The sequence below is a fragment of the Pelodiscus sinensis genome, chromosome 6, assembly GCF_049634645.1.
Source record: "Pelodiscus sinensis isolate JC-2024 chromosome 6, ASM4963464v1, whole genome shotgun sequence".
Lineage (NCBI taxonomy): Eukaryota > Metazoa > Chordata > Testudines > Trionychidae > Pelodiscus > Pelodiscus sinensis.
The window spans coordinates 100,073,921-100,098,241 of NC_134716.1; the positions used below are offsets into that span (position 1 = coordinate 100,073,921).

General features: G+C 40.1%; 1 protein-coding gene across 3 annotated transcripts in view; it reads right to left on the reverse strand.

Moving 5' to 3' along the window:
• PARP8 (poly(ADP-ribose) polymerase family member 8) overlaps nucleotides 1-24,321 on the reverse strand; it is a 223,055-nt gene that overhangs the window by 71,778 nt on the left and 126,956 nt on the right. For all 3 annotated transcript variants that reach the window (XM_075932482.1, XM_025179680.2, XM_006139520.4), the window contains 4 exons: nucleotides 12,721-12,758; nucleotides 9,298-9,387; nucleotides 5,051-5,121; nucleotides 1,572-1,649 (listed from right to left, as the gene is read on the reverse strand). In XM_075932482.1, coding sequence (XP_075788597.1) covers nucleotides 1,572-1,649; nucleotides 5,051-5,121; nucleotides 9,298-9,387; nucleotides 12,721-12,758 — 277 coding nt within the window. The remainder of the gene's footprint in view (nucleotides 1-1,571; nucleotides 1,650-5,050; nucleotides 5,122-9,297; nucleotides 9,388-12,720; nucleotides 12,759-24,321) is intronic.

Genomic DNA, 24,321 nt, shown 5'->3' on the forward strand with positions numbered 1-24,321 from the left:
CACACCCCATCTTAGTATGAATGAATTGTTAATGTAGACAAGTCCCCAGTCCCGCTGAAAATAGAGTAAGTCATTTAGGGCACATCTACATTACGAGATAAGCTCCAATCTACTATGGAAGATTTCTGGGCACCCGATGTTGAGAAGGTGAGGGTCTGCATCCCCAATATAGGCAAGAATTGAATATTCTCTGAGGTAGCGTGTCCACATTTATGGAGCGTACTGCTGACTCAGACAGCAAGAACACACCATGAGGAGTTTGGTAGTCTGGGTTAAGCTTCCAGTGTCTGCTGGGTCAAAAAAAAAAAAAATCGACAGTGGGTACTTACAGGGGTTCCTGTCAGACACATCCCAGGAAGCTCCTCTACTCCCACTCCCCGCTTTCATGACATAAAGGAGCCACAGTGTGTGCATGCCTTTTTGTGCCCTGGTTTACTGTACGGATGCCACAGCACTACGAGCACAGAGCTCCAGGTGCTGCAAAGCAGCAAAGAGCTCATGGCTCTTGTGCTGCACCACATGATTCAGTACTCTGAGAGTGCCCCACGTTGCGCCAACAGGAAAAGGACAAAGAGCAGGCGGACGAACTTCACGATGGCCTGGAGGCCCTGCTCAGGCAAGTCCTGGTGCTCATACTACTGTGGCCACCATTCAATACCCTGGACACAGTAGAACACAGGAGACGAGACTAGACTGGTGGGACCGCATCATCATGCAAGGATGGGATGATCAGCAGTGGCTGCAGAACTTCCACATGCACAAGGACATGTTCCTGGAACTCTGCGAATGGTTCACTCCTGCCCTGAGGTGACAGGATATCTGCATGAGCCCCACTCTGACCGTGCAGAAGCACGTGGCTATTGCCCTCTGGAAGCTTGCCATGCCAGACAGCTACCACTCAGTCGGGACCCATTTCAGGGTGGGAAAATCAACAGTTGGGGTACTTCTCCATGGTGCTAGTGGAGACTTGCTAATTCAAACTGAGAGGGAGCTCCCATTGGTGCCAGTAGCTCTGCTCCTCATGAGGAGTAAAGGAAGTTGGCGGAAGTGTGTGCTCCTGTCAACCTCTTGCTGTGTGGATAGTGTCAAAACATGGTTTAAGATATTTGACTCCAGATACGTAATTAACGTAGTTGGAGTTGCGTATCTTAAGTCGAATTTCCCCTTTAGAGTAATCCAGGCCTAGGAGAGATTAGGACTAGGTGAATTAGACTACCAAGCTCAGAAAACAGAAAATTTACTGTTCATAAGAGTTTTGTAGCTACTGTTTTTACTGTCAAAATGCACTTCTGTTATTTTTACCAGATGACAACTGCAATGCATAACAGTTTACAGCCCTATTTTGTTTCCATTCATGTTAATAGGCTATATGCTTAACAGATTGAACAGTTATTTCCCGGAAGCCATAAAATGCATCCCATTTTCAAAAACAGCCGAGTTACAATCAGTTTTCTTGTCCTTACAACTGCACAAATTTGAAGACCAATATAAAATACAAAATAAATAATTTCAGAAGCCTTCAAATGACACTGTTTGAAACTCTAAAATGATAGGAAAATGTGCTCCCTTACCTGTCCCCCATAATAAAACTCTTCAGAATCATTATCTCCTTCAGAATCTTCTTCAACTGCACTATTGTGCCTCGACTCCTTATTTAAAAAAACAAACATTAGGAAATGAAAAAGGAGAATAACATTTGGGTTTCTTCTTTTTGTAATTATTTTTGTTACAAATAAACACTTTACACACTTCAGTTAGAGTTTTCATTAGTAGCTTTTAAGCAAGAGAATCCTGGGCCTAATTCAACCAATGAATGGAAAAATTCAACCATGTCCCCATAGTTAGAGCCCTATCAAATCCGTGGCCATGAAATCTGGTCTCCACCTTTGAAACCTGGTCTTGTGTACTTTTTACTTATACTATGCAGATTTCATGGGGGAGACCAGTGTTTCACAAACTGGGGATTCTGACGCAAAAGGGAGTTGCAGGGATCACAAGAGTATTTTAGGGGGCTTGTGGTATTTGTCAACCTTACTTCTGTGTTGCCTTCAGAGCACAGTAGCAAGTCAGTGGCGGCTGATGGCCTGGTGCTTGCTCTGTAGGCAACAGCCCACTAACAGCACCACAGAAGTAAGGGTGGCAATATCAAACCAATCTACCCTTCACTTCTGTGCTGCTAACTGCACAGCTAGGACCTCAATCAGCTACCACCACTCTGACGTCAGCAGCATAGAACCAAGGGTGGCAATACATACCATGGCATCTTTACTTCTATGGTGGTGCTGGCAGTGGCTCTGGATTCAGAACCAGGCTCTTGGCCAGTAGCCACTGCTGTCCAGCTGCCCAGCTCTGAAGGCAGTACTGCTGCCAGCAGCAGCACAGAAGTCAAGATAACAGCATCGCATTCCCCCTTACAACAACTTTGCAACCCCCAACAACTTCTTTTGGGTCAGGATTACAATTTACAACACTGAAATATGAAATAGTTGAAATAATGAAATATCTTATGAGTGTGAAATTGACCAAAAGGGACTGTGAATTTGGTAGGGCCCTATCCACAGGGTATTAATCTACTGTATTCTGTTAAATCCATTAGAATAATGCATATTAATTTTTCAGAAACAAAAACACATATTTGATATCATAATATTAATTTCTAATTATGTGAAAATAATTAATTTATACTCACAACAGGAAAAACTCATAGAAAAGTGCTCTTTTATCACTTTAGTCCCTGTTTCATGCCATTCAAAAGTTTAAGGAAATTATTCCTTGTTTTCACATAATCCATTTGTCAGTCACAGTCCAAATGCTAACCAAAGCTTGCATAAATTGAGTATCTGATAAAATCAGATTCTCCTCTTTGAACCACACTTTATCTATTTCACATTTTGCATTCACAGGAGTCACAAAATATCCATCATGACCAGAAATCAACTCTGTGAACTGAACATATTTTCCCTTTTAATCTTAAAGATTTAGGGAAGTCAGATACACTTTTGCCACCAATTCCTGTGGCCTCATATACTAATCATATCTCCTTATCTTTGCCTCTAAAATCATTATATTTGCTGTGCATATGTATATAGAGAGTGAAAATCACATTTTCAGCCAATTTCAAAGCAATTTTAAGACTTTTTCCTGTTATATTATTGAAGAAAAACCCTCCCAAAAATATTGACACCCTTTGCCTAATAATAACTTTATCTCCAGGAGAAGCATGCTGTAAATATAAACAAAATAAACACACAAACACCACAAACAAAGAGAGATGAAACTAAAAGAGTGATAAACCCATCCTATATGACATAATCACACAATGAAATAGACTATGAAAGTCTGGCTCACAGAAAAGGTAGATGTTAAGATCTTCATTAACAGGATTTCTTAAATAAATACCTTATTTGGATCTTAGATCAATTTAAAATTTATAAAAAGTTCAATTTCTTTGTCATGAAAAGTTAAATCTATCTCAAATATTTAATCATGAAAATGAATCTATATGCATGTAATTTAAAAAAAAATTATTTCTTCGTTCTCTGAGCTTTAAAGATCACTGAATAAAATTCTGTAATAGTGTAAGTCAAAAATTTCCACTGTGATTTATTATATTAAATAAGGGCTTATCACTACAAAACACAACCACACAAAAAACCTAACTGAAACAGAGCTATCCTCTATTTCAGTATAAATCATCTGAACAGTAAATCATTACAACCAAATACAGACTACAGTTCAAGACTATGCTTCCACCCCAAGGTCCCACACCTTCCAGAAGCATGGAGCTGGCACCTCCCCCACCTGGCACAGGGGTCTGGCAATTCTGTTGGCTCTTCTGTCACAGAGTACTTAAGTCCTGTGATTACAGTGACAGGAATATTGTAACATAAGCACTACGCTTGATAATTAAGGTTCTGCCAGTGTGAATTTTTTCCAAATTTTTACCGAAGACGTCACCTTAATGTGCTTTTTAAACTAGGTTAGTACTTGATCAGACCTAGTTATGAAACAAAGTTTAAATTATACAGTGAAATCATGGGGCCTGATACTCCAAAAAGAAGTTACCGTTCACACTGACATAAACAGGTCAATTGATTTTAATGGGACAGTTACCCCTCACATTAGTAAGCACTAAGCTACAAAGCTAATATTTGAAACATCTGGTCCTGTGCATAAGGTCAAGTTAGGAGAAAATTACTTTGTGACCAGTTTCTCTCACACATTTGCACTTCCAAGCAGGGACGTAATAGTATAGTCAATTAACCGATATGCAAAAGCTGATAGGTCAATGCTATAGACTACAAGCATTTCCCTCCCGCCAACCTTGCCAGTACATTTTTTAGCAGGCTGGCCAGCAGCCCAGATCAGTTCTGGCTTGCACCGGGTCCAGAACTCCTGCTGCGACTCTGCATTTAAAGTGTATTAGGAGCCAGGCAGGCAGGCAGGCTCGCTCAGTTCTAGCTCATGCCGGGTCCAAGAGTTCAGACCCATCTCGGACAGGGGCTGCTGCCACCCTGTTCTGCTGCCCCTTTATCAGAGGCAGGAGCACTGGGCAACAGGCATCCAGTTCACAAGGGGAGCTGGTTTTTAAATTGGTTCCCCTTGGGGACCAACTCCAGCCTGACACCCTGAACTGCAGCCTCTGATTCAGTGGCTACCGACCCCGTCCCCAGGGACTATCTAATAGTTAACTAACAGATAAGAATTCATAATGTTACTCAACTATTCAATTAACCGATATTTAACATCCCTAGTTTTAAGGCAGGAAGAGTCCATGCCAAGGGGAAGGTTCAGTGGTCCTAGACTGACAACACAGCACATTTTTAACAGCATCTTTGCAAAACTACAGATTCTTTGTGTATGTCTAGAGTGAAATCCTGGCACCTTTGGTGTCAATGGCAAAAGACTCATTGACTTCAGTAGGCCAGAATTTCACCGCAGCGTTTAACAAATTAAATGCAAAGAAAATTAGGTTATATTTTGTAGTTTATAACTCTACCTTCCAATGAACATATGTACAAGGATTTCATTCAAAAAAGCAATACCATACCTCTCCATTTTCCCTCTGTAATTTTGATTTTATAGATAAGCAACAGTTAACATCACTGGTTTTTCTTAATTCTAAAAACATAAAATAAAAAAGGAAAAAGTTAATAGCCATGACACATCTAAAATCATTTTGCTTATATAATTAAAAAAAACAGAACTGAAATAAGTTTAGTAGTTATCACAGTATTGCATTTATATAACTATGTAATAGTGTACACACTAGTCTGGACTCATCATTTAACCTTCACAGTTACAAGCAAGCCTTCCTGCTCACTGCTGTCTTTGTAACAGAGGCAGCAGCGTGTGTGTCAGGGGGTGAAGCAGGTGGGAAACAGTATCTGCGTGGAGCCATCTATTGAGCAAGTTCCCTGTGAGCACTAGTTCCCAGGGAGCTGCCTCCCCTGCCCACCACCGTCCCCACCCCACGCTACTGCGTTGGATACAGAGGCAGCAGCACAGGGGGGCAGGCAGGAGCCACTACAGGGCTCCCTGCATGTACCGACTCCCATGGAGCCGCATGCCCCACCCCACCCCTCTGCTGCTGCTTCTGATACAGAGGCAGCAGGGTAGGGGCACATGGATCCGCCTTTTCCCCTACCCCATGTGTAAATGTGTAACCACTGAAAAAATCAGCAGCTATAGGTTTACAAATAATCCACATTGACATTCCTATAGAAATGCCTAGATGCCTCAATCATGGACAAGAACTCCATTGTGTTACTGTGCTACATGTTATACAAACATACAGCAAACAGACAGTCCCTGCTCCAGAGAATTTATAATCTAGCAATATAAAAACAAGCAGTCATGATGCCTCAGGAATCTATGATTCTACAATAAAAAATGCTGCTTAAATAGACCCGCCCCCTCCTTTCTCATTTTATTTTCTTGTAAACTAGTCTTAATTATGTCCACTCTATGGTGGTGTGTAGAGTATAAGAGCTACACATATAGCTGGTCATTGCAGTGAATGGCTGTGTTCACTCTTGGCACTGTGGTATATGGTTGTATGTTATAGTGAGAGGCTTTGGCTGGCATGGAGACAACAGGGAAAGTCTCTGGCAAAGGGGAGGTAGCAGAACATTGTTATAGCCATACAGATGCCCTGAGAGGCACTGCTTGGGAGTGTAGAGGTCTGTAGTACTTGTTCAAGCCATGCCTCATGGTCTACACTGCAATTTACAGCTGGGTGTGCAGTGTCTAAACTCTACATCACTATAATTGGGTGCCATTTTAAATTTATTCTGTGCTGAAATATTACAAGATAATAACTGATGCATTGATTTTAATTGGATTTTACATAAGAATAAAAAATTAGAAAAATAAAGTAACTTCATTTTCTTTATGGGGCAAATATTTGGTTTTGATGGTTAATAAAAAAAGTTTCACACATGATTTAAAAATATTATAACAGAGATATCTTTGAAGAAAAATATATATCTTAAAGGTCTGATTAAGATCTCAAAGCAGTTTTGCTTCTGTGTAAATCTACTGATTTACACCAGTTTAAGTGAGATCAGATTAAGACGGGGTGGGAAAGGGCCCTCTGTGGGCTGGATCCAGCCCAGCATGCTGGTGAGGGGATTGTGATCTCGGGCAGGAGATTGGGGGTGCCACATCTGGGAGAGGGTATGAGGGCATGTGGAGTAGCAGGGCGGAAGGGGGTAGGCAGAGGGTTGGGGAAGGAAGGGGCTGGGGTGCTAGAGGTAGGTTCTGGCCAGGAGACTTACCAGTTAGCAGCCAAACCAGCCTGCCTGCTTGCAGAGCTTAAAATGTTTTTGCCTGCTCGGCTATGTACCTGAGCAAGTGAGCAGGAGGGTGGCTGCCTGTTATTCAAAAAGGCAGCTCCCATTGGCTAGTTTCTGCCCAGAAACTGGCCAATAGGATTGTGCTTGGAGTGGGAGTAGCATCTGAATTTCCCCCCCTTCCCTCCATACTCAAAGAGAAATCGCCCGGCAGCTGCATTCCTGAGCAGCGTACGGGGCTGTGGGGAAAGTAGGGGAACCTGTCTGGGTCTTCCAACTTCCGCCATGTTTTAAAACAGCTGGCATTTCTCTCTAGGGGGCAGGAGGAGGAAGAATTTTCACACTCCCCCATCCCAGGCCAATCAAGGTATGGGGGGAAAGCACAAGAAGTCACTTCTGCCTGAGGCCTTGCCCCCTCCAGGGTGGCCTGGAGCCACTTCAAAAATTTCTGAAGTGGCCCCTTTTTAAAAATTATTGCCTGCCCCTGAATTAAGACATAAAAAGCTTGCTTTCTACCAACATTGTACCACTTTACCATTCCGGCACCCAGGTATATTTTTCAGGCTAATTCTATGTTACACACAAAAAATACATTTTAATAACACTATTACAGTTGCAATGTCAAGCATTCAAAAAAAATGTCAGAAAGGTAGCCATGTTAGTCTGTAACTTTAAAAACAACGAGTGGCACCTTAGGCTAGGTCTACACTAGGGGATAAGTTTGAATTATGAAACACAATTCCAGTTAAGTTAATGATGTAGCTGGAGTCAAAGTATCTTAAATCACATTTTGGTGCCGTCCACACAGTGGGAGGTCGACGGGAGCACACTCTCCCTTCAATTTCCCTTACTCCTTGTAGGAGCAAGACTACCAGAACAGATAGGAGCTCCCTCTCAGTTCAAATTAGCGTGTCTTCACTAGACCCGCTAATAAGAACCCAGGAAGACCGACTGAGGCATCTTCAACCTTCTCTGTACTGTAGACAAGCCCTTAGAGACTAATCAAAATGTTCAGAATCAAAATATATAGAAATCCAGTGGGTTTTGCCCACAAAAGCTCACGAGTCCATAGGACCACTCATTTTTAAAGCACTCAAAAGTTAGGAAATAAAATGAAGACTGCTCGTGCAGTCTCCTTCGTACTCACTGGCTCCTAGTACCTGCTTCATGGACTATCTGTCCCAGTCTCCTTTTCCAGCCAGTGGCAGTTCCCTTGCCAGCCAGTCCCAGTCTGTTCCCTTGCTCCCACTCTCAGCCTCCACCATTGCCTCTCATCCCACCCCAATTACCTTTCTCAGTTTTCTTCCCTCCTCCTGGCACCTTCCAGTCAGAACATCTCCCCTACCCCTAGACTCCCAATCTACTTCTCCTGCCACTCCAACTTCTGTCTCCTCTGCACTCCAGTTTGACAGCTTTGTTCTCCATATTGCCTGAGTCTTTCAGGGGAGTCACTGAGAACACAGGAGAGAGAATTTTCATAGTATAAGTTCACGTTTCCAGAACCAAACCTAGCACAGTTTGTAGAACTCAGAGCTACAACTGCAGAGAAAATTAACCCTGGACTGCAACATGCTTACTGTGGACAGAAGCTTCAGGGAATTTAGCAGCCAAGCATTTGTGAACAGATTTTAAAACCTTATTTAGCCAAATGTGGGCAGGTTTTCATGGCGCTGGCAAAAGATACACCTTAATAGTACCTGGGCAAAGGGTGCTGATTTACATGGTCAAAATAATGTGTTCTTCCCTGGCTTTGTTTTTGCTTAAAACTTTAAAAAAAATCAGACTGAAATAGATACCTGACGCAGAAATGTTCATCCCAAATTGTTAAAGTTTAACAAAGTGATAAGCAAATGAAAATGAGGTCTTACAAAGGGAAGAGTTCAGAAGCCTTAATGATGGGTAAGTATGTCCCATTGTGTGCAAGCCATAAAATGAGTAGAAACACATAGGCTACGTCTAGACTACATCCCTTTTTTGTAAGGGACGTAACACAATTGCTAATGAAGCGGGGATTTAAATTTCCCCTGCTTCATTATTATAAAAATGGCTGCCGCTTTTATTCCCGCACGGAGCTTTGCCGGAGAAAAGCGCCAGTCTAGACTCTGATCTTGTGGAAAATAAAGCCTTTTCCAAAAGATCCCTTATCCCTCTATGAAATTTTCTCCAGCAAAGCTCCATGCGGAAAAAAAGCGGCAGCCATTTTTATGCTAATGAAGCGGGGGAGATTTAAACCCCTGCTTCATTAGCAATTGCGATACATCTAATTTACATCCCTTTTACGAAAAAGGGATGTAGTCCAGACGTAGCCATATTGCCTACAGACTCCTCAAAAGAAATATTTTAGTTGTTTCTATTCCAAAATGTATGAGCATACCCAACAATGAGCTTGTGAGAGAACTGCATGATATACAGCAATCCATATTGTCATATAGTCCTTTATGTATGGATACTATACTGCAGTCCCCCCACAAAACTTCAACTTAAAATTATTTTTCAATGTTACCTGTTGCAATTCTATGGAAAATTACTGGGATTGCCTCTGTTGTAACTAACACATCTTCATCATTATCTGAACTGGAAACATATGTGTTATCTATAAAAGAAAAAGAGTTATTAGGATAATGGGTACATAATAAAGACTTCATCTACAGCCCAATGGTACCATCCAAGCACCTTCCCTGGTTGCCATACCAGCATGCTTTCATCAAGGACATAATATATATATATATATATATATATATATATATATATATATATAAACTTTTTAAAAAGACAATATTTCTAAAAGCACACCAAAAGACTAAAAATAATTTTTTTACCAAAAAGTCAAAAATAAAGTTTTAAGCTAACAATGTAGGAGACAGATTGGATTGCTAAGTATGATTCAAGGTAGTTGCTAACTGTTAGCCAGGCAGAGACTTGGCATTTATTGAACATTGCCATACATATTTTAAACAACTCTCAAAACATATTGATTTCTTCCTCTCTGATTTGAGCAATAGTGTCTGTGAGGCTTCTTTCAAAACCTGTAGGTTCACATTTAGCAACGTAGTTGGTGATATAATAGGTGATGGAAATAGCAACTCCACACGGTTGAATGTCCATGTTCGCCTACCAGTGGCTTAAGATCGAACCTTCTTGAAGCATCTAGAACCCATCCCAGTCAAATCAAACTTCCCAGAAGCCCTTCCAACTCTTGCAATACAAATACAATGCATACCCATATGTTTGTATATGTATATGGATGTGTGCGTGAAAGCTGAAAATCCCGTGACAGACAGACAAGAATGGTGGCCGTTTAATAGAAAGATTGTCTAATAAAGGGACTATTTCCTATCTGTGGATCTCTTATGTGTGCTGAAGTGCCTAAATGTCTCAAACATGCATGGGTAGCTGAAAGGAAAGTTATAAATAAGCCTAGGCAGTACGGACCCTCTGTATTATACATAGGCTACGTCTGCACTGGCATGATTTTCCAGAAATGCTTTTAACGGAAAAGTTTTCAGTTAAAAGTATTTTTGGAAAAACGCGTCTAGATTGGCAGGACGCTTTTCCAGAAAAGCACTTTTGCGATCAGGGCTTTTTTGCGGAAAACATTACTATGCTGTCTACACTGGCACTTTTGTGCAAAAGTCTTTCAGAAAAAGACTTTTGCCCGAACGGGAGCAGCATAGATTTTCCGGAAAAGCACTGATGATTTTACAGTAGATTGTCAGTGCTTTTCCGGAAATTCAAGAGGCCAGTGTAGACAGCTGGCAAGTTTTTCCAGAAAAGCAGATGATTTTCCGGAAAAACTTGCCAGTCTAGACACAGCTATAGGGTACATCTAGACTACAAGCCTCTTTCAAAAAAGCCTTTTTCAAAAAAGATCTAGACTGCCACAAGACTTTCAAAAAAGAAATCCGCTTTTTCGGCAATCTGGATGCTCTCTTTCGAAAAAGCCCTGCTTGCATTCAAGAACACCTTTTTTCAAAAAAGCTCTTTAGAAAAAAAGGCGTTCTTCCTCATAAAATAAGGTTTACCACTGTTGAAAAAAATGCTGCATTCTTTCGATTTAATTTCAAAAGAACATGACGGCAGTCTAGACACAAGTGAAGTTTTTTCGAAAAAAGGCCACTTTTTTCGAAAAAACCCTGTAGTATCGACATAGCTCTAGTCCCAATGAAAGCAATGCACTGGCCCAGAGATCTACTTCTGGCAGAATTGGGTCTTTCAACTGTAAATACAAGGTGCTCATTTACATTATCATATCTTGCATTAGTTAACACAACATACACAGATGAATGGCATAATAGGCAACAACATTTCATTTCTGTCTATGTCAGCCAATGTATATCACTATGGGCATTTATTCACTGGCAAAATACTCATTAATGTCACACTGTCACAATTCATATTCATGGAATTTTAGTTTACCATTTGCAATATATACAGCTCTTTTGGAGCATAATTAGACTAATATTGTGTTAAAATTATGAAAAAATGGTTCCAAATAGGGTTGCCAGGTGTCTGGTACTGACCCAGACAGTCCGGTATTTTCGCCTCCTGTCTGGTAAAAAAAAAAAAAAAATCAGAAAATACTGGACACCTAAAATGTCTGGTATTTTCTGATTTTTTCCTGGCCAGGAGGCAAAAATACTGGGTCCGCAGGGGAGTTGTCCGGCCTGGAGCAGGAAGAAAAGATGATTAAGGCCAAAAAGCCTCAAAGGCATTTCTTAAAGGGGCCATGCTATTTTTTATTTATTTATGCATGCTTAATAACTTGAGTACTTTTTTTTTTACTCAACAACTTTCATCTCCCCCCATTTTTTTTCTCAACAGAATTTTTTCCCTAATTCCAATAGTTCCAAAGATGCTCGATGCCATTAATACTACTTCTAAAAATATCAGTGATACTTTCATGACTTCAGAAATGTATAAGCAACGTGGAGACATTACTGTTTAAAATAGTATTTGTTTCCACTTACACTTATGATATTTTGCAGTTGCTGCCACTATTGACAGTTGCCGCATCACATAAGTTCAGGGACTTAAGGCATAACACTCAGTTTCCTATCACTCTGAGGTTTGTGAAGCAATTCATTCAGTTTTAGGTGATGATTTCAACATTATTACTAGTGCCATAGTGGTGCCATGACATAGATAACAGAAATGTCTGAAACTGATATATCCATAATTTTCTGAGCAGTTCCTACAATACCTACAAATTTACCAGCTGAGGATTCCCTTTCAGTCTAATTAAAACCCAAACAGTCTGTTTTGTATTATTAAACAAACTCTTTGGTGATCACAGTCTATTCATGGCTCCATGGGCACATGGATCCACTCCTACCTATAATTAAGCAAGATTAGGACCTTAGCCATTTGCTGAGGAATTTTCTAAAAGATAGAATACATATTAAAATGAATATTACAAAAAGACCAAACAGAGCCTTGTCATTCATAGTAGTTTTGACCTTTAAGATATATTATGGGCTTGATCCTGAAAGGATGTGATGAAACAAAGCACCTAAGCACATGTTTAAAATTAAGAACACTAGCAGTACCATTGACTTCAAGCACATGTTTAAGTGCTTTGTTGGATCAGAGCCAGAATGCTCAGCACTTTACTGGATCAAACTATATATTTCATACCAAACAGGAGTTACATTGTTTTTAGATTCTCCTCATCAACAGTTTTAGGCATGTTAAGCATCACAGTCCCCTTCTCACAAAACTTGTGAATCAGATTTTCTCACCCTGACCTGACTGACAAATGAAGGCTGAATAGGAGAAATGACTGTGAAAACAATCTGACTGATGGGAAATGATTAGCAAAAAGAAGCTCCTAGAACACATTAATGAATTTTCAAATATCTTCATCTGAACCTCTGAATTCTGCTCTAACAGTGATCTTTGCTTCATAATAAGGAATGTTTCACTGTACCTGGATAATCCTCTGAGACATGTACTGAATAGGATATGCTGAAGGAAAGAAAAAAGAAAGAAGGGCGTTAATAACAACAACAGCATAAAAAAATTTCTACGCCTCTATTATCTGTTTATTTATAGATTTCTGGCATCTTCCAAGACAGGAGGTAACAGTTACTTTGACAGCTTTTGAAATGCGTGGCTCAGAAAATGTAATGCCCCATTTACAAGGTTTACTTCTGGTAGACCAGTTCAGGTCTAAATCATAGTGTCTTAAAATATTGTGATTTCACTACAAAGCATTCTCATTATAGTCATATTTCACTGACTACATTGAGCCTCCTATATTTTATTTTTTTAAATGTATATCTGTGTGCTAAATCATAACACTAACTTCAGTGGCATTTTATAGGTGTAGAGGTATGCCCACATGCAGATAATTTCTGAATCAGACACATGGACTTTTTAAAGGTTAATGAGTATCCTTATTTTACATCAAGTAAATTAATCTTTGTATATATCTTACAGCATATCTAAACAATGCATTCTGGTGAGTGTACAGTGAAACAGCCATAGCTGCATCCGTGTAAAAATTAAGAAAATAAAATATAGTGCTGGTCCTCTGTAGGTAGAAGTGATTCTGCATGCATTGGGTTTTCAGGATCAGGTCCCTCATTTAAAAATATCCTCAATCCTGATTGAACAAACATCTGCAACCAGGTTTTGGTCCTGATTCAAAGCCTGTTGAAATCATTGGAAGCCTTGCAACTATTATTTAATCCTAGCAGAGAGTGGGACAGAGGATGGAAGACAGATATATGCATAAACCATCAAAAAGGGGGAAAGAAGTAGAGATTCCTGGAAAACTTGAAGAAAAGGAAAAGGTTTTGTGCTCCTAGTAATAGCCCAAAGTGGAAAAGGGGAAGTCCTAAATAAAATCTCCACAAAATTTTTAAGTGTCCTCTGTATGAGAATGTGAAGAAAAAAATCTGACAGACTGCAATGCTATCATACCAGAAGCAGCAATTTAAAGGGGCAGATGTGTTCACAAAATTAAAAATAAATGAACGCTAAAAAAGAAGGGATATTTATCTGGAATAAAAAACCCTCAGTATCTTTTATTAGAATTAGAAACACTGCCAACTTAATTTAAAACCTAAAATTTAAGAAACATGTCTTGTTTCTTCTTATAGATTTATTTGGTTTTCTTAGTTCTGATGTTGAAAAATAAATAAAAATGTAATTATTTTTAATTAAATTCACTGCCAACAGTAGCTTCCCTCACCCCTTTTAAATTAAACATTCTCTAAGCATGAGGAGAATATGTGCTGTCCCCTGTAGAGAGGAATAATAACGGGATGTTCCCCATATATGCTGAAGCACTCAGGAGCACTATGCCACATGTAGCTGCTTCTGGGACAGTTCACTTCCACATCAGCCTTTACTCAGGCTGTGCCTATCATGTAGAACTGAGACAATAGTTAGGGAAAACAAAGCTGTTCATTTGAACCTGTGGAGAGAATTAGTGAAAATGTTCATACCCATCATTATACATTAGCTATGTATAATGTATAACATTAGCTATGTATATGTATAACATCCAAAAGAATGTTTAAAAAACTGATTTTATTTTCAGCGCCAATACACCTCTTTCATTTCTATGTATTAAAAGCTGCATTACTTTTAATGCACTAATGGCAAGCAACTTCCTACCAATTGTACACCTGCCATATTTTAATCAAACCCTTAAAGCAATTCCAGATTTGAACAATCTCTCTTAAAGGGATTCAGATCAGCAACCACTATTCAACCAATCTCCAACTAATTTCAAAAAGAGTTTTGTCCAAGCGAGGATCTGAACACCTTAAGGGCCATTCACTTCACAGAGCATTGCAGATGTTTAGCACCCCACAGGCCTAAATATTAATATATCGAAAAAGCTTCTGTATAGGATAGGGGAGTAGTAGCATACCATTCACATGATTAAACAATAAACATGGGCTTATCCATTACCATGAACAATAACACGCAGGCTCCTGCCCCACTCCCAAGGATCTGGCTGCTGCCCTGCACTGCTGCCTCTAAATGAGAGGCAGGAGTGTGAGGTGACAGCCAACTGCCCAGGAGTAGGACCAGCACACAGGTGCTGGTACAAACTGGGAGCTGGATGCTGCCCTGCACTGTGAGTGTGTAACTGCTGAAATTTTCAGCGGTTACATGTTAAAAAGTAACATCCCTAGTGTAGAAATGGCTTTATTTTGTCAGTGCTCAGAAAGAAGCAACTGGAATTAACTTAAGCCTGATCTACACAAAGTATTACTATTTCAGTTAGGAAGAGCACCTGTAGCACTTCCTGCAGCTGGGTGAGATATTCAGAAGTCAGTCTGATCTCCTCCCAAGAGCAGCTGTACAGAGGAAGAGGAAGTCCTATCTCTCCCCACCACTGCCAGGAACAGATCAGACCCACCTCTGGAAACTTCCACCATTTACCTGAAGCTTTACAGATGCTGCCTTCAGAGCCCAGAGAACAGAATAGAAGTGAAGATTGCAATCCCACATTCTTTCTTCAACATATTTTTGGCACTTCCCCATGCCCTCTTTTGGGTCAGGATCCCAATATTTACAACCTTAAATGTCAGATGAAAACTGTGAAATTGACAAATTTTAAAACCTTATGATCACAAAATTGATCAAAATGGACCATGAATTTTATAGTATCTGTTCATACCAATATAGCTTATTTCTCTTTTCATAAGGGGGGAGGAATAGCTCAGTGGTTTGAGCATTGGCCTGCTAAACCCAGGGTTGTGAGTTCAATCCTTGTGGAGGCCATTTAGGGATTTGGGGCAAAAGTTTGTCAGAGATGGTACTTGGTCCTGCCATAAAGGCAGGGGGCTAGACTCAATGACCTTCAAGGTCCCTTCCAGTTCTAGGAGATAGGCAATCTCCATCAATTAATTAAAAGAATAATAAAATATATACTGAAACAGTTGCATCCCATTACAATAACAGGATAGGTAAAGTAGCACACATTTTGGATATAAGCACAGGTTTAGTGAGGATTAAATCTCAGTATCATTCAGTAATTCCTGTGATAGGCAGCCCCTTTCTAGAAGACATCCTCAAGCAAATACATTTCTTGACCTTCAAGCTCAGTACAAGCCTTATAAAACGATTACAAAACATTTGTTATTTTGCAGACAACATTGAGAGCATATGTGAAGTTAAAACAAGATGTCATGTTTCACTGCTTATAATAAAATAAACTTCTTATTGCTTAAAATAATGTCCACATTTATAGCTGCAACTCTAGTTCAATGATTATTTTATGCAGGGTATGCTTCATGCAAACGATTTTAAATGGATACATTGTACTAGTTCTCCATTTACAGAAATTATTCTGAAAATCTCTATCTGTATTTGAACAGAAGTCCATAAACTGGATTTGAGTGAACATTTGTAATACACTCTGTTCTAGGGGTGTGTGAAAGTATTACCATGTAAACAGTTAACTGATGAGCCAGGGCTTATTGTTTAATGTTCACAGTTCTATGCAGGCACCCACCCTACACTTGGGGAGGAGGCTGCCACCCATGCTGTATCAGAGGAAGCAGTGTGGGGGCAGCAGGTGGGAGCCAGCTGCCACTCTGCACTACAAGTATGGGTAACCACATACGTGTTGAGATTTTCAGTGGTTACACATTTACCCAATTACCCACTTTTTAATGTCCCTACTGTGTTCGCCAAAGATTTTTAATAGTGGTTATTTTATAATAATTTGATTATCGTTAAATATAGTCTCATCTGTGATTTGGCATTAAGTTGGTTGAAAGGTTTATTTCACCTTTATGGGTACAAAAGTGTTGGTTTTATTTAGTCTTCATATTGTATGTATAGAGAAGTAAATTTCATACAAATACCATATCTATATATATATTTAGTATATTATTAGATTACAGTCCAATGAAGAAAAGGCTTCCAAATAAAAAAAGTCTAACAATATATTGGTTTCTCAGAACACTGCCTTTAAGGGGCTTAGGGCTCAATCCAGTGCTTACTGAAAGCAGTGTACAGGTTTTTGCAAGTTTTATTTATCACAGTATAGTTTGCGCAATAAGATTGTCCTCGAATCACACCAGTTAAACTACTAACATATCATAATCCTGAGAGCACTATGCACATATTTAGTCCACCAAGTTCACACTACACCAGCTCTAGCCCACTGTACACTTTTTCTTCATGAAGCCTTTTTGACCGGGTTTCCAGCTGTACAGCACAGCTGTAATGGTATAAAGCAAATGAACCTCTTATGAAAATTAGCCTAGAGTATTTGTAACATAGTTTAATTAGATTTGCTGCATACCTTCAACCAAATAGACCTTCCTGGGACATCTTCCAATGTGTGGAGATACTTTGAAGCTTTCAAACCAGCTCTAATTTGGTCCCTTTGCAGTTGAGCAACATCTTCAATCAATCAATCAATTTCATATCACAGACGTTCACATTTCCCTCAAAAATCTCTGCACACTGTTAAGAACTATAATCTTATGGAATGAAGATTCTAACCTACCTCACTAAGGGTGTGTCTACACAGCACCCTTACCTAAAAATAAGTTATGTAATTTGCGCTATGCAAATTTCTTAACTTATTTTGATGTTATTTCGAAATAAGGTGCTATTCCAAAATGTCCCTTAACCCTTGTGCAATGAGGTTTACAGGGACGTCAGAATAGTGAGCCCATTATATTTCGATATAACAGGCTTGCTCTTAAGATGCGGAATAGCTATTTTGGGATACCGCTGGTATCCTGAAATAGTTCCGCTGTGCAGACGTAGACTAATGTGGCATGGATCGTGTATCCCGCTATACAAACCATCTATAGGACTATGACCTATCCACCTCCATATTCTAGTCAGTCTCTCAATTTTAGTTAGAGATACCATGCCTTTGATCTAATCGGATATCAATTCTTCCTGTATACATGTGTGGCAGGCAAACCCTTTGCCATTTTTTGCAATACAGGGTTATGGCAGACAGAAAAAGGAAAGGAAGATGCAGATAATATCATTACATAACAAAAGCACATGACATTGTTATAAATAAATTGTAAAAAGAAATCATAAGTTTTTTTCTTGTAACAGCCCATAAATGTTTCCTGCCAATATACAGAGAAGGGCCGGGATTAGGGGAAGAGAGTGAAGACCGCTTTTTTATCTTAACTAAGCATTTCTACAATTCCTGACATCTAGAAGCTTGGAGTTACACAATTATAATGAAGCTCTTTTTGCTTAAGACACATTCATAGTCTTAAATCCATATTAACAAAGAATAAATGTTAGAGATGAAAAAAAGACTTTAGTCTTTTGCAAGAAGGCTCAACAAAATGAGCTAAGGCAGGGGCAGGCAAGATACAGCCCACAGACCAAATCTGACTCACCAAGCCACAGGATCTGTCTCATGGGCTGCCCCCCTGAGACCCTCAAGCACAGAGCAGCTCACATCACTTTAAGCAGCTGGCTGCTCCCTTTGGCTCTCCACTCTAAGCACCAAGGGAAGGAGAAGAGGTTTTACACATTGTCCTGCCCCCAGCAATATCTCTCAGCTCCCACTGGCTGGTTGCTGCCTTAAGACCTGCCAATCCCTTTCCTGCTCCATGCCTCCCTACTCTCTCCCCACACTTACTGCTCCATCCCTGTCCTGCCTCTACACCCAACCAAGGCATCCCATGGGACTAGCAAAGCCAAGGGGCTGGCACTGGAGGAAGCAGAGCAAGGCAGTCCCCACCAGCTCTCCTGGCCACTCCTCTTCCCATGGAGGTGTAGAGCAGTCCCACCCTCTCCCTCAAAGTGACTCAAGAGCAAAGATTTATTTGCTCCCACCACTGACAGAGAGTGGTGGGGGTTGGACCCCTGCTGCGGGTGCCAGGACCTACCCTGCTAGTGCGCCCATCAGCTACTGAATGGCAGCATTTGGGACACATGACCTCTGCATGTCCTCTCCATCAGCAATATTATTAGTCATTCCTTCATGACATCTTTATATGAAAGCAGCACAGTATTAAGTGGTAAAATATATAGGACAAAAATCAATTTCAGTTATATCAAATGACTATCACAAAAGGACATACCTACTTACACATATTATAGTCTCTCGGAAGCATCTAGCACCAACAACTGTCAGATGACAGTAGTTTGATCTAGATGGATCATTGGTTTTCTTCTTTAAGGCTGTTATGTTAAGCATTAACATTTGATAAACATTCACTTCCTGACAATTCTATGATTCTGCCATCATCCTGTATTTATATCATCCTTAGAAATGGGTTACAATGTAGACATTATCAGACCATTTAAAAATGTGGAATATGAGTACAAAATTAATTACATTATGCCAGTTAGAAAATCTCATGGTATTCCGTGAAGAGCATCATATGACGTCTTAATTCTGAAAATAAATGTTTGTGTTTTTCAAATAAAAAATATTTAGATTTAAGTTCACTGTTACACAGGAATCAATTTTTTTAAAAGGATTTTTTTCTTGTAAAATCAAATATAGTTAAAAAGTAAAAATCAAATATAACTAAAAATCACTTATAAAATTTGTATTTATGTAGGCAATACATTGAGTGGAAATGTTAAAAAAATAATATTAACATCCATAACAATATGTGGCAAAGCTACAGTTTTATGTACAGGGTCCTGTGCTTCTAGGCAGTTAGGATGTGCCTCAGAAGCTCACTGTGACCTTCAACATAGGCGCTCTCCTTTCTGGAGGCAAGGATCACAAGTCTGCTGAGCCACCTTCATCACAGGCCAGTCAATGGGTTTAGTGTGAGAACCTTCCTTAGTCTCAGGGAATGTCTCTATAGTGGTGTAGTGAGGGTTGGGGGGGATATGGGCCACCCACTAGTCCAGGTTCCAGCCCAGGGATCCTAATGACTCCACTACCAGAGCTATAGTCCTGCTCTGGGCTACTTCCCCAAATGCCCCTCCCAGCACCTTGCTGCTGAGAGCTCTTGTCCTCTCAGCTCTTCCACAGCTCACTACCTTAGTCAGCTCCTCAGAAACCACCCTTCTGGGAAGGGGGCCTTTTAAACTAGTCCCTGCAGCTTCTTAATTGGCTGTAGGTATTCTGATTAGCCTGTCTCTCTTAATTGCTTCTAGCAAGTTCTTAATTGGCTCAAGGTTTCTTATGGTGTCTGCCTGACTTAATTGGTTCTAGTAAATTCCAGTTCCCTTATTTTAGCCCTTTGACCTTCACACCTACCCCTGTTTTTCTTTTTTGTCCCACATAACTAGTTGGTTTCCAGGTTTCAGTAGATCCTCCCTGAAGGCTGTGGGAGGGTCTTACTGCAGCCAATTGGTCTGGGTCTGTCACAAATAATAAATAAATAAATAAATAAATAATAAAGGTAACAAGATACAAATCCCTGATTGAGAAACAAAGCTTCATTAAATTTTTCATCATTGAGAACCTTATAGGAGATATGGAGAAAAAAGTATTAAATGACTGCAGCAACAGTGTTTTAATGATTTAAAACACATTTTCTTTTACTTTTTAATGATTTGATCCAAAAGCCCACTGAAGTCGGAGGTAATCTTTAGTAATTAGCAAAAGATTATCGGCTAAGAAGAGGAGACAACTACTGATACCAAGCACATTCCTGCTTTCTGTTTTGTTCTGTTTATAAATACATATTTAATCTCTCTGATAAAATGTCCAAGAATAATTCAGATAGTCTTTACATAGATACCAAGCCAGTAGTAACTTCTTACATCAGCTCGAACATCTATATAAACTTCCAGACTCAGGATTAAAACAAAGATCATCATGAATTTGTAGGTTGCTCATGTTTTTAACATCTTCTGAAAACTGTATTTGTACCTGAAACTTGTCCTGAGAAATACAGACCCAACACCACACTGGGACACATGTATTATTAGTTCACCAAATTTTAACATTTCTTGTGATCAAATACTTGATGAGCTAGCATCAGTCATTATTTTTGCAAATAGAATAAGCAAGGCATGCTGCTATCCACTTGAAATGTGTACACCCACAACCATTTAGCCTCAGTAAACTCCTACTCTACTTAAATCTCATTCACAGGTGATGGAAAATGTACACATGACCACAACCATCCCAGACAAATACATAACTTCTTTCTCATAACAAATTAAAAGCACTGAAAAAGATACAAGCATCATTATATAGTGAAAATATTACACATTTTATTTCCTGCAGTAGCTCAAGAGGAACTGAGATGCTGAGTCAAACGTAGTGTATGTTTGCATTTGTTTCTAAGAATAATTTTTACCACTGGCCCTGTCACACACCCCAATGGCATCTGAATCAAATGGTGAATGTTATTCATAAAGCAATGCTTGATTTAGCCTGTTATGCAAATAAAAGGGATGCAAAATGCTGAAGCTCAACCATTTCCCTTTTGCAGAGTTTCCATTGCAAAAGCATGGCAATTCAACTTCTAGTAAACTGAACAGCTTCTAAAGTTCTCAAATGCTTCTTGTCAGGAGCATTGGATGAAGGTATTTATAAATTGTAAATTATGAAATAACTAAATCTGGGGAAACTGAAAAAAGTCCAGATATTTAATGTGAATTATATAATTATTATATACAATAAAAGAACAACCACTAAGGTTATAAAATCAAGTACTTAAATATTAGAAAATGCCAGAATTAAGATTGCCTGGGCAAATTTAATTTACCTCCTATCCTTATAGGGATGCATTATGAAAATCTGAAATTATATAATAGAACTTTTCCTGCTTAATTCAGTGCAAAGAATGATTGATGCTCTCTTAAAGAGCAGCTAGTCAATATTTTATTTTTTTGCTGTTTAAAATATGGCCCTATGTCTTATTTACTGCATATTTTGCAAACCCCACTCTGAACAGAGAATTATCAGTTTCTTCTCAGACTTTTTATTGCCCTCATCACTATAGTACTTGAGTACTTAACATTGATGGATTATTTTCACAATACCCCTGTGAGCAGGTGCTAATTCCCCATTCTACACCTAAGGGATTGAGGCACAGAGCAATTTTAGGTAAAAAGCATTCACTAATTTGGGGTATCCAGTTGAGAGGACTGAGATCTGATTTTTCAGAATATTTAGCATTATATAGCACTTCAAATGTTAACTCATGATTTTCAGTTGTAATAGTGAGTGCTTGCCCTCAGCACTTCTGCAATTCAGACCACAGTGTCTCAAATCAAACACTCAGAAATTAGAAACATACAATCAATGAAAAGTCTGTGTTACGTGACTTTCCTACAATGTTACACAGTCACTGTTGCACAGGATGGGTTACAACCAGTCCTCCAGGGCATCATTCAACTGCTTTAACCACAAGTCCATTTTTCCTCCTCCTGGAGTTCCTCTCTCTCATTCATTACATCCCTTGACCAATCTTGATACCTCCGGTCAAGTGATACATCAGGGCTGCATGCTATCTGGTCAGATGTGTGACATCACTATGAAGATGGTCCTCTGTCTCCTCTATAAAATGATGACGAGGTTATGCTTCAAGAGCCAAGCATGGATACAGACTTGCCATAGAATACTAGGACTCTCGAGGTCCCTTCCAGTCCTAGTATTCTATGATTTATTTAGCAGCCTCTTCTGCCTGGGTCAACTATAACAAGAGCTCTGGCCTGATGGTTAGGGATGAGTGGCCAGTGAGCTTCCTCCAACCCATCCAAAGGCGCGCAGGTTTGCTGCTTGATACCTTTCTACCACTGATCTCTCCAACCTGTAGAACTGGGGGTCAGGGAGTCAAATTGGTTACAGAGGTGGACAGGGCTGCTGCACTGGCTTTCCCATTGTAGCTAGACTTGCCCATGCTCTGGCACCAGTTAAAGATCTTGAGCCTACTCTATGGAATCTTCACCAGCTTCCTGAAGAAGATCCTTGAATTTCTCTGGACAGGGGTGCACTGAGTCTCGATAGATTTCTTAAGTTTCCCACTGGAGAATGACAGAGGATGATGAAAAGGGTCTGGTCAGCATCTACAGTCAGGCCTATGTCTTGTGCCTTCAAGCGTTGTAGCGATTCTTTTATGATGATCACATTTAGGCATTGTTGCATGCCTTCCTCCACAGTCTCCAAAGACTCTGATATGATTAGCAGCTATTTTCTCTCCACTGAGAGGTCTCCTCTGAGACCTCTTTGAGCTTCCAGTCTTTTACTAAACCTCCTCAGGACTTGCAAGCTAGTCTCAGAGACCAGATGTATGGCAGCTGCCATGGGGGAGGATCTGATTGCAGAACTTTTGTTATATAACCAGCACTTTTGTATGCAGGTGGTAGAGCCCCCATTGGTGTACTAGAAGGAGACCCTAGATTATGTCACCAGATTCATAGACATCCTGCATTATGGGCAGAAGGACCAGGTCATCCTATGTTGCTCAGCTAGTGCATGGAGCTGCCAATCCTGCATCTTCCCCAGTTGCTCAAGAGGAGGGCAGCCTTGACACCATTATTTTTGCTTATCTTAAGCAGGCCCTATGGGAGTGTGCATCTAGCTCATTGCTAACCTACTTCCCACTAGGGATGTTAGCGACTAGTCGACTAACTGATAAGCAAGAGTTTATCGACTAGCACTATTGACTAGTCCCACTACTGACTAGCCCAAGGAAGCTGGCACGCGAAGGCACTGGGTCGATCCCTGCTCTACAGGTCTCTTCTTAGATATCATAACACAGACACAGACGTGGACACAGAAACAGACAGACACAGACACACACAGAGCTGCCATTCTACATCAAACGGTCCAGGGAAGTCGATGCGTGAAGGGCACCAGATTGGACCCTGCTCTGTGGCTCTCTTCTCATTCATCATAACACACAAGGGGTCGGGAGCTGGAAGTGCATTGGCTTCTGGCCCTGTCCCCGGAGAGCATTTTAATAACAGTCAGAGTTAATGTCAAATATTTACCCAATTTGCAACAGTCTTCTCCACACACCTGAAAAGTGAAGCTTCTGCTGAGAACAAAATAGTCAATACCTTCAAAAATTATGTTAGTACCTCTCTGGAGTGTCACGTGACATCCAGTGACCCTGACATAACTGCCAAACCATGTTAGATCCACATCATAAACACATGTGGTTTCTTTCATCTGCTGTCCAGGATGCTGTGAAGGCAAAGCTATTTGAACTTGCGTCACGACTGGAAACAAAAGAACCTACAAGTGGTGGGGCTGAACTAGATCTGGTGCTGAGCCAGATCAGCCAACAGAGCCAGCGCTGAAGAAAAAGACAAGTGGCATGCTGATGCTTCTAGGTGAAGGTTACACCAAAAGGATACTAAGGAGAATAATGTGGAAAATTACTTCAGGGAGCCTTGCCCTTCATTGGAATACAGTTCTCTGGAGTAGCGAAAGATCAATGTCCAGTGTTTTCCAAGGCTTGGAAAACTGGCAAAAGTTACCTGTGCATTCCAGGGACCTCTGTGCCTTCAGAACATGTGTTTTCAAGTGCTGGCCTTACTGTTAATCAGCTTTCCTTCAACGCGGAGATCAGACCATGTAAACACGTTAATTTTTCTTAACAAAAGTAAGAAGTAGAATTGCAAGTGTAACCTGATGTTTTGTTGT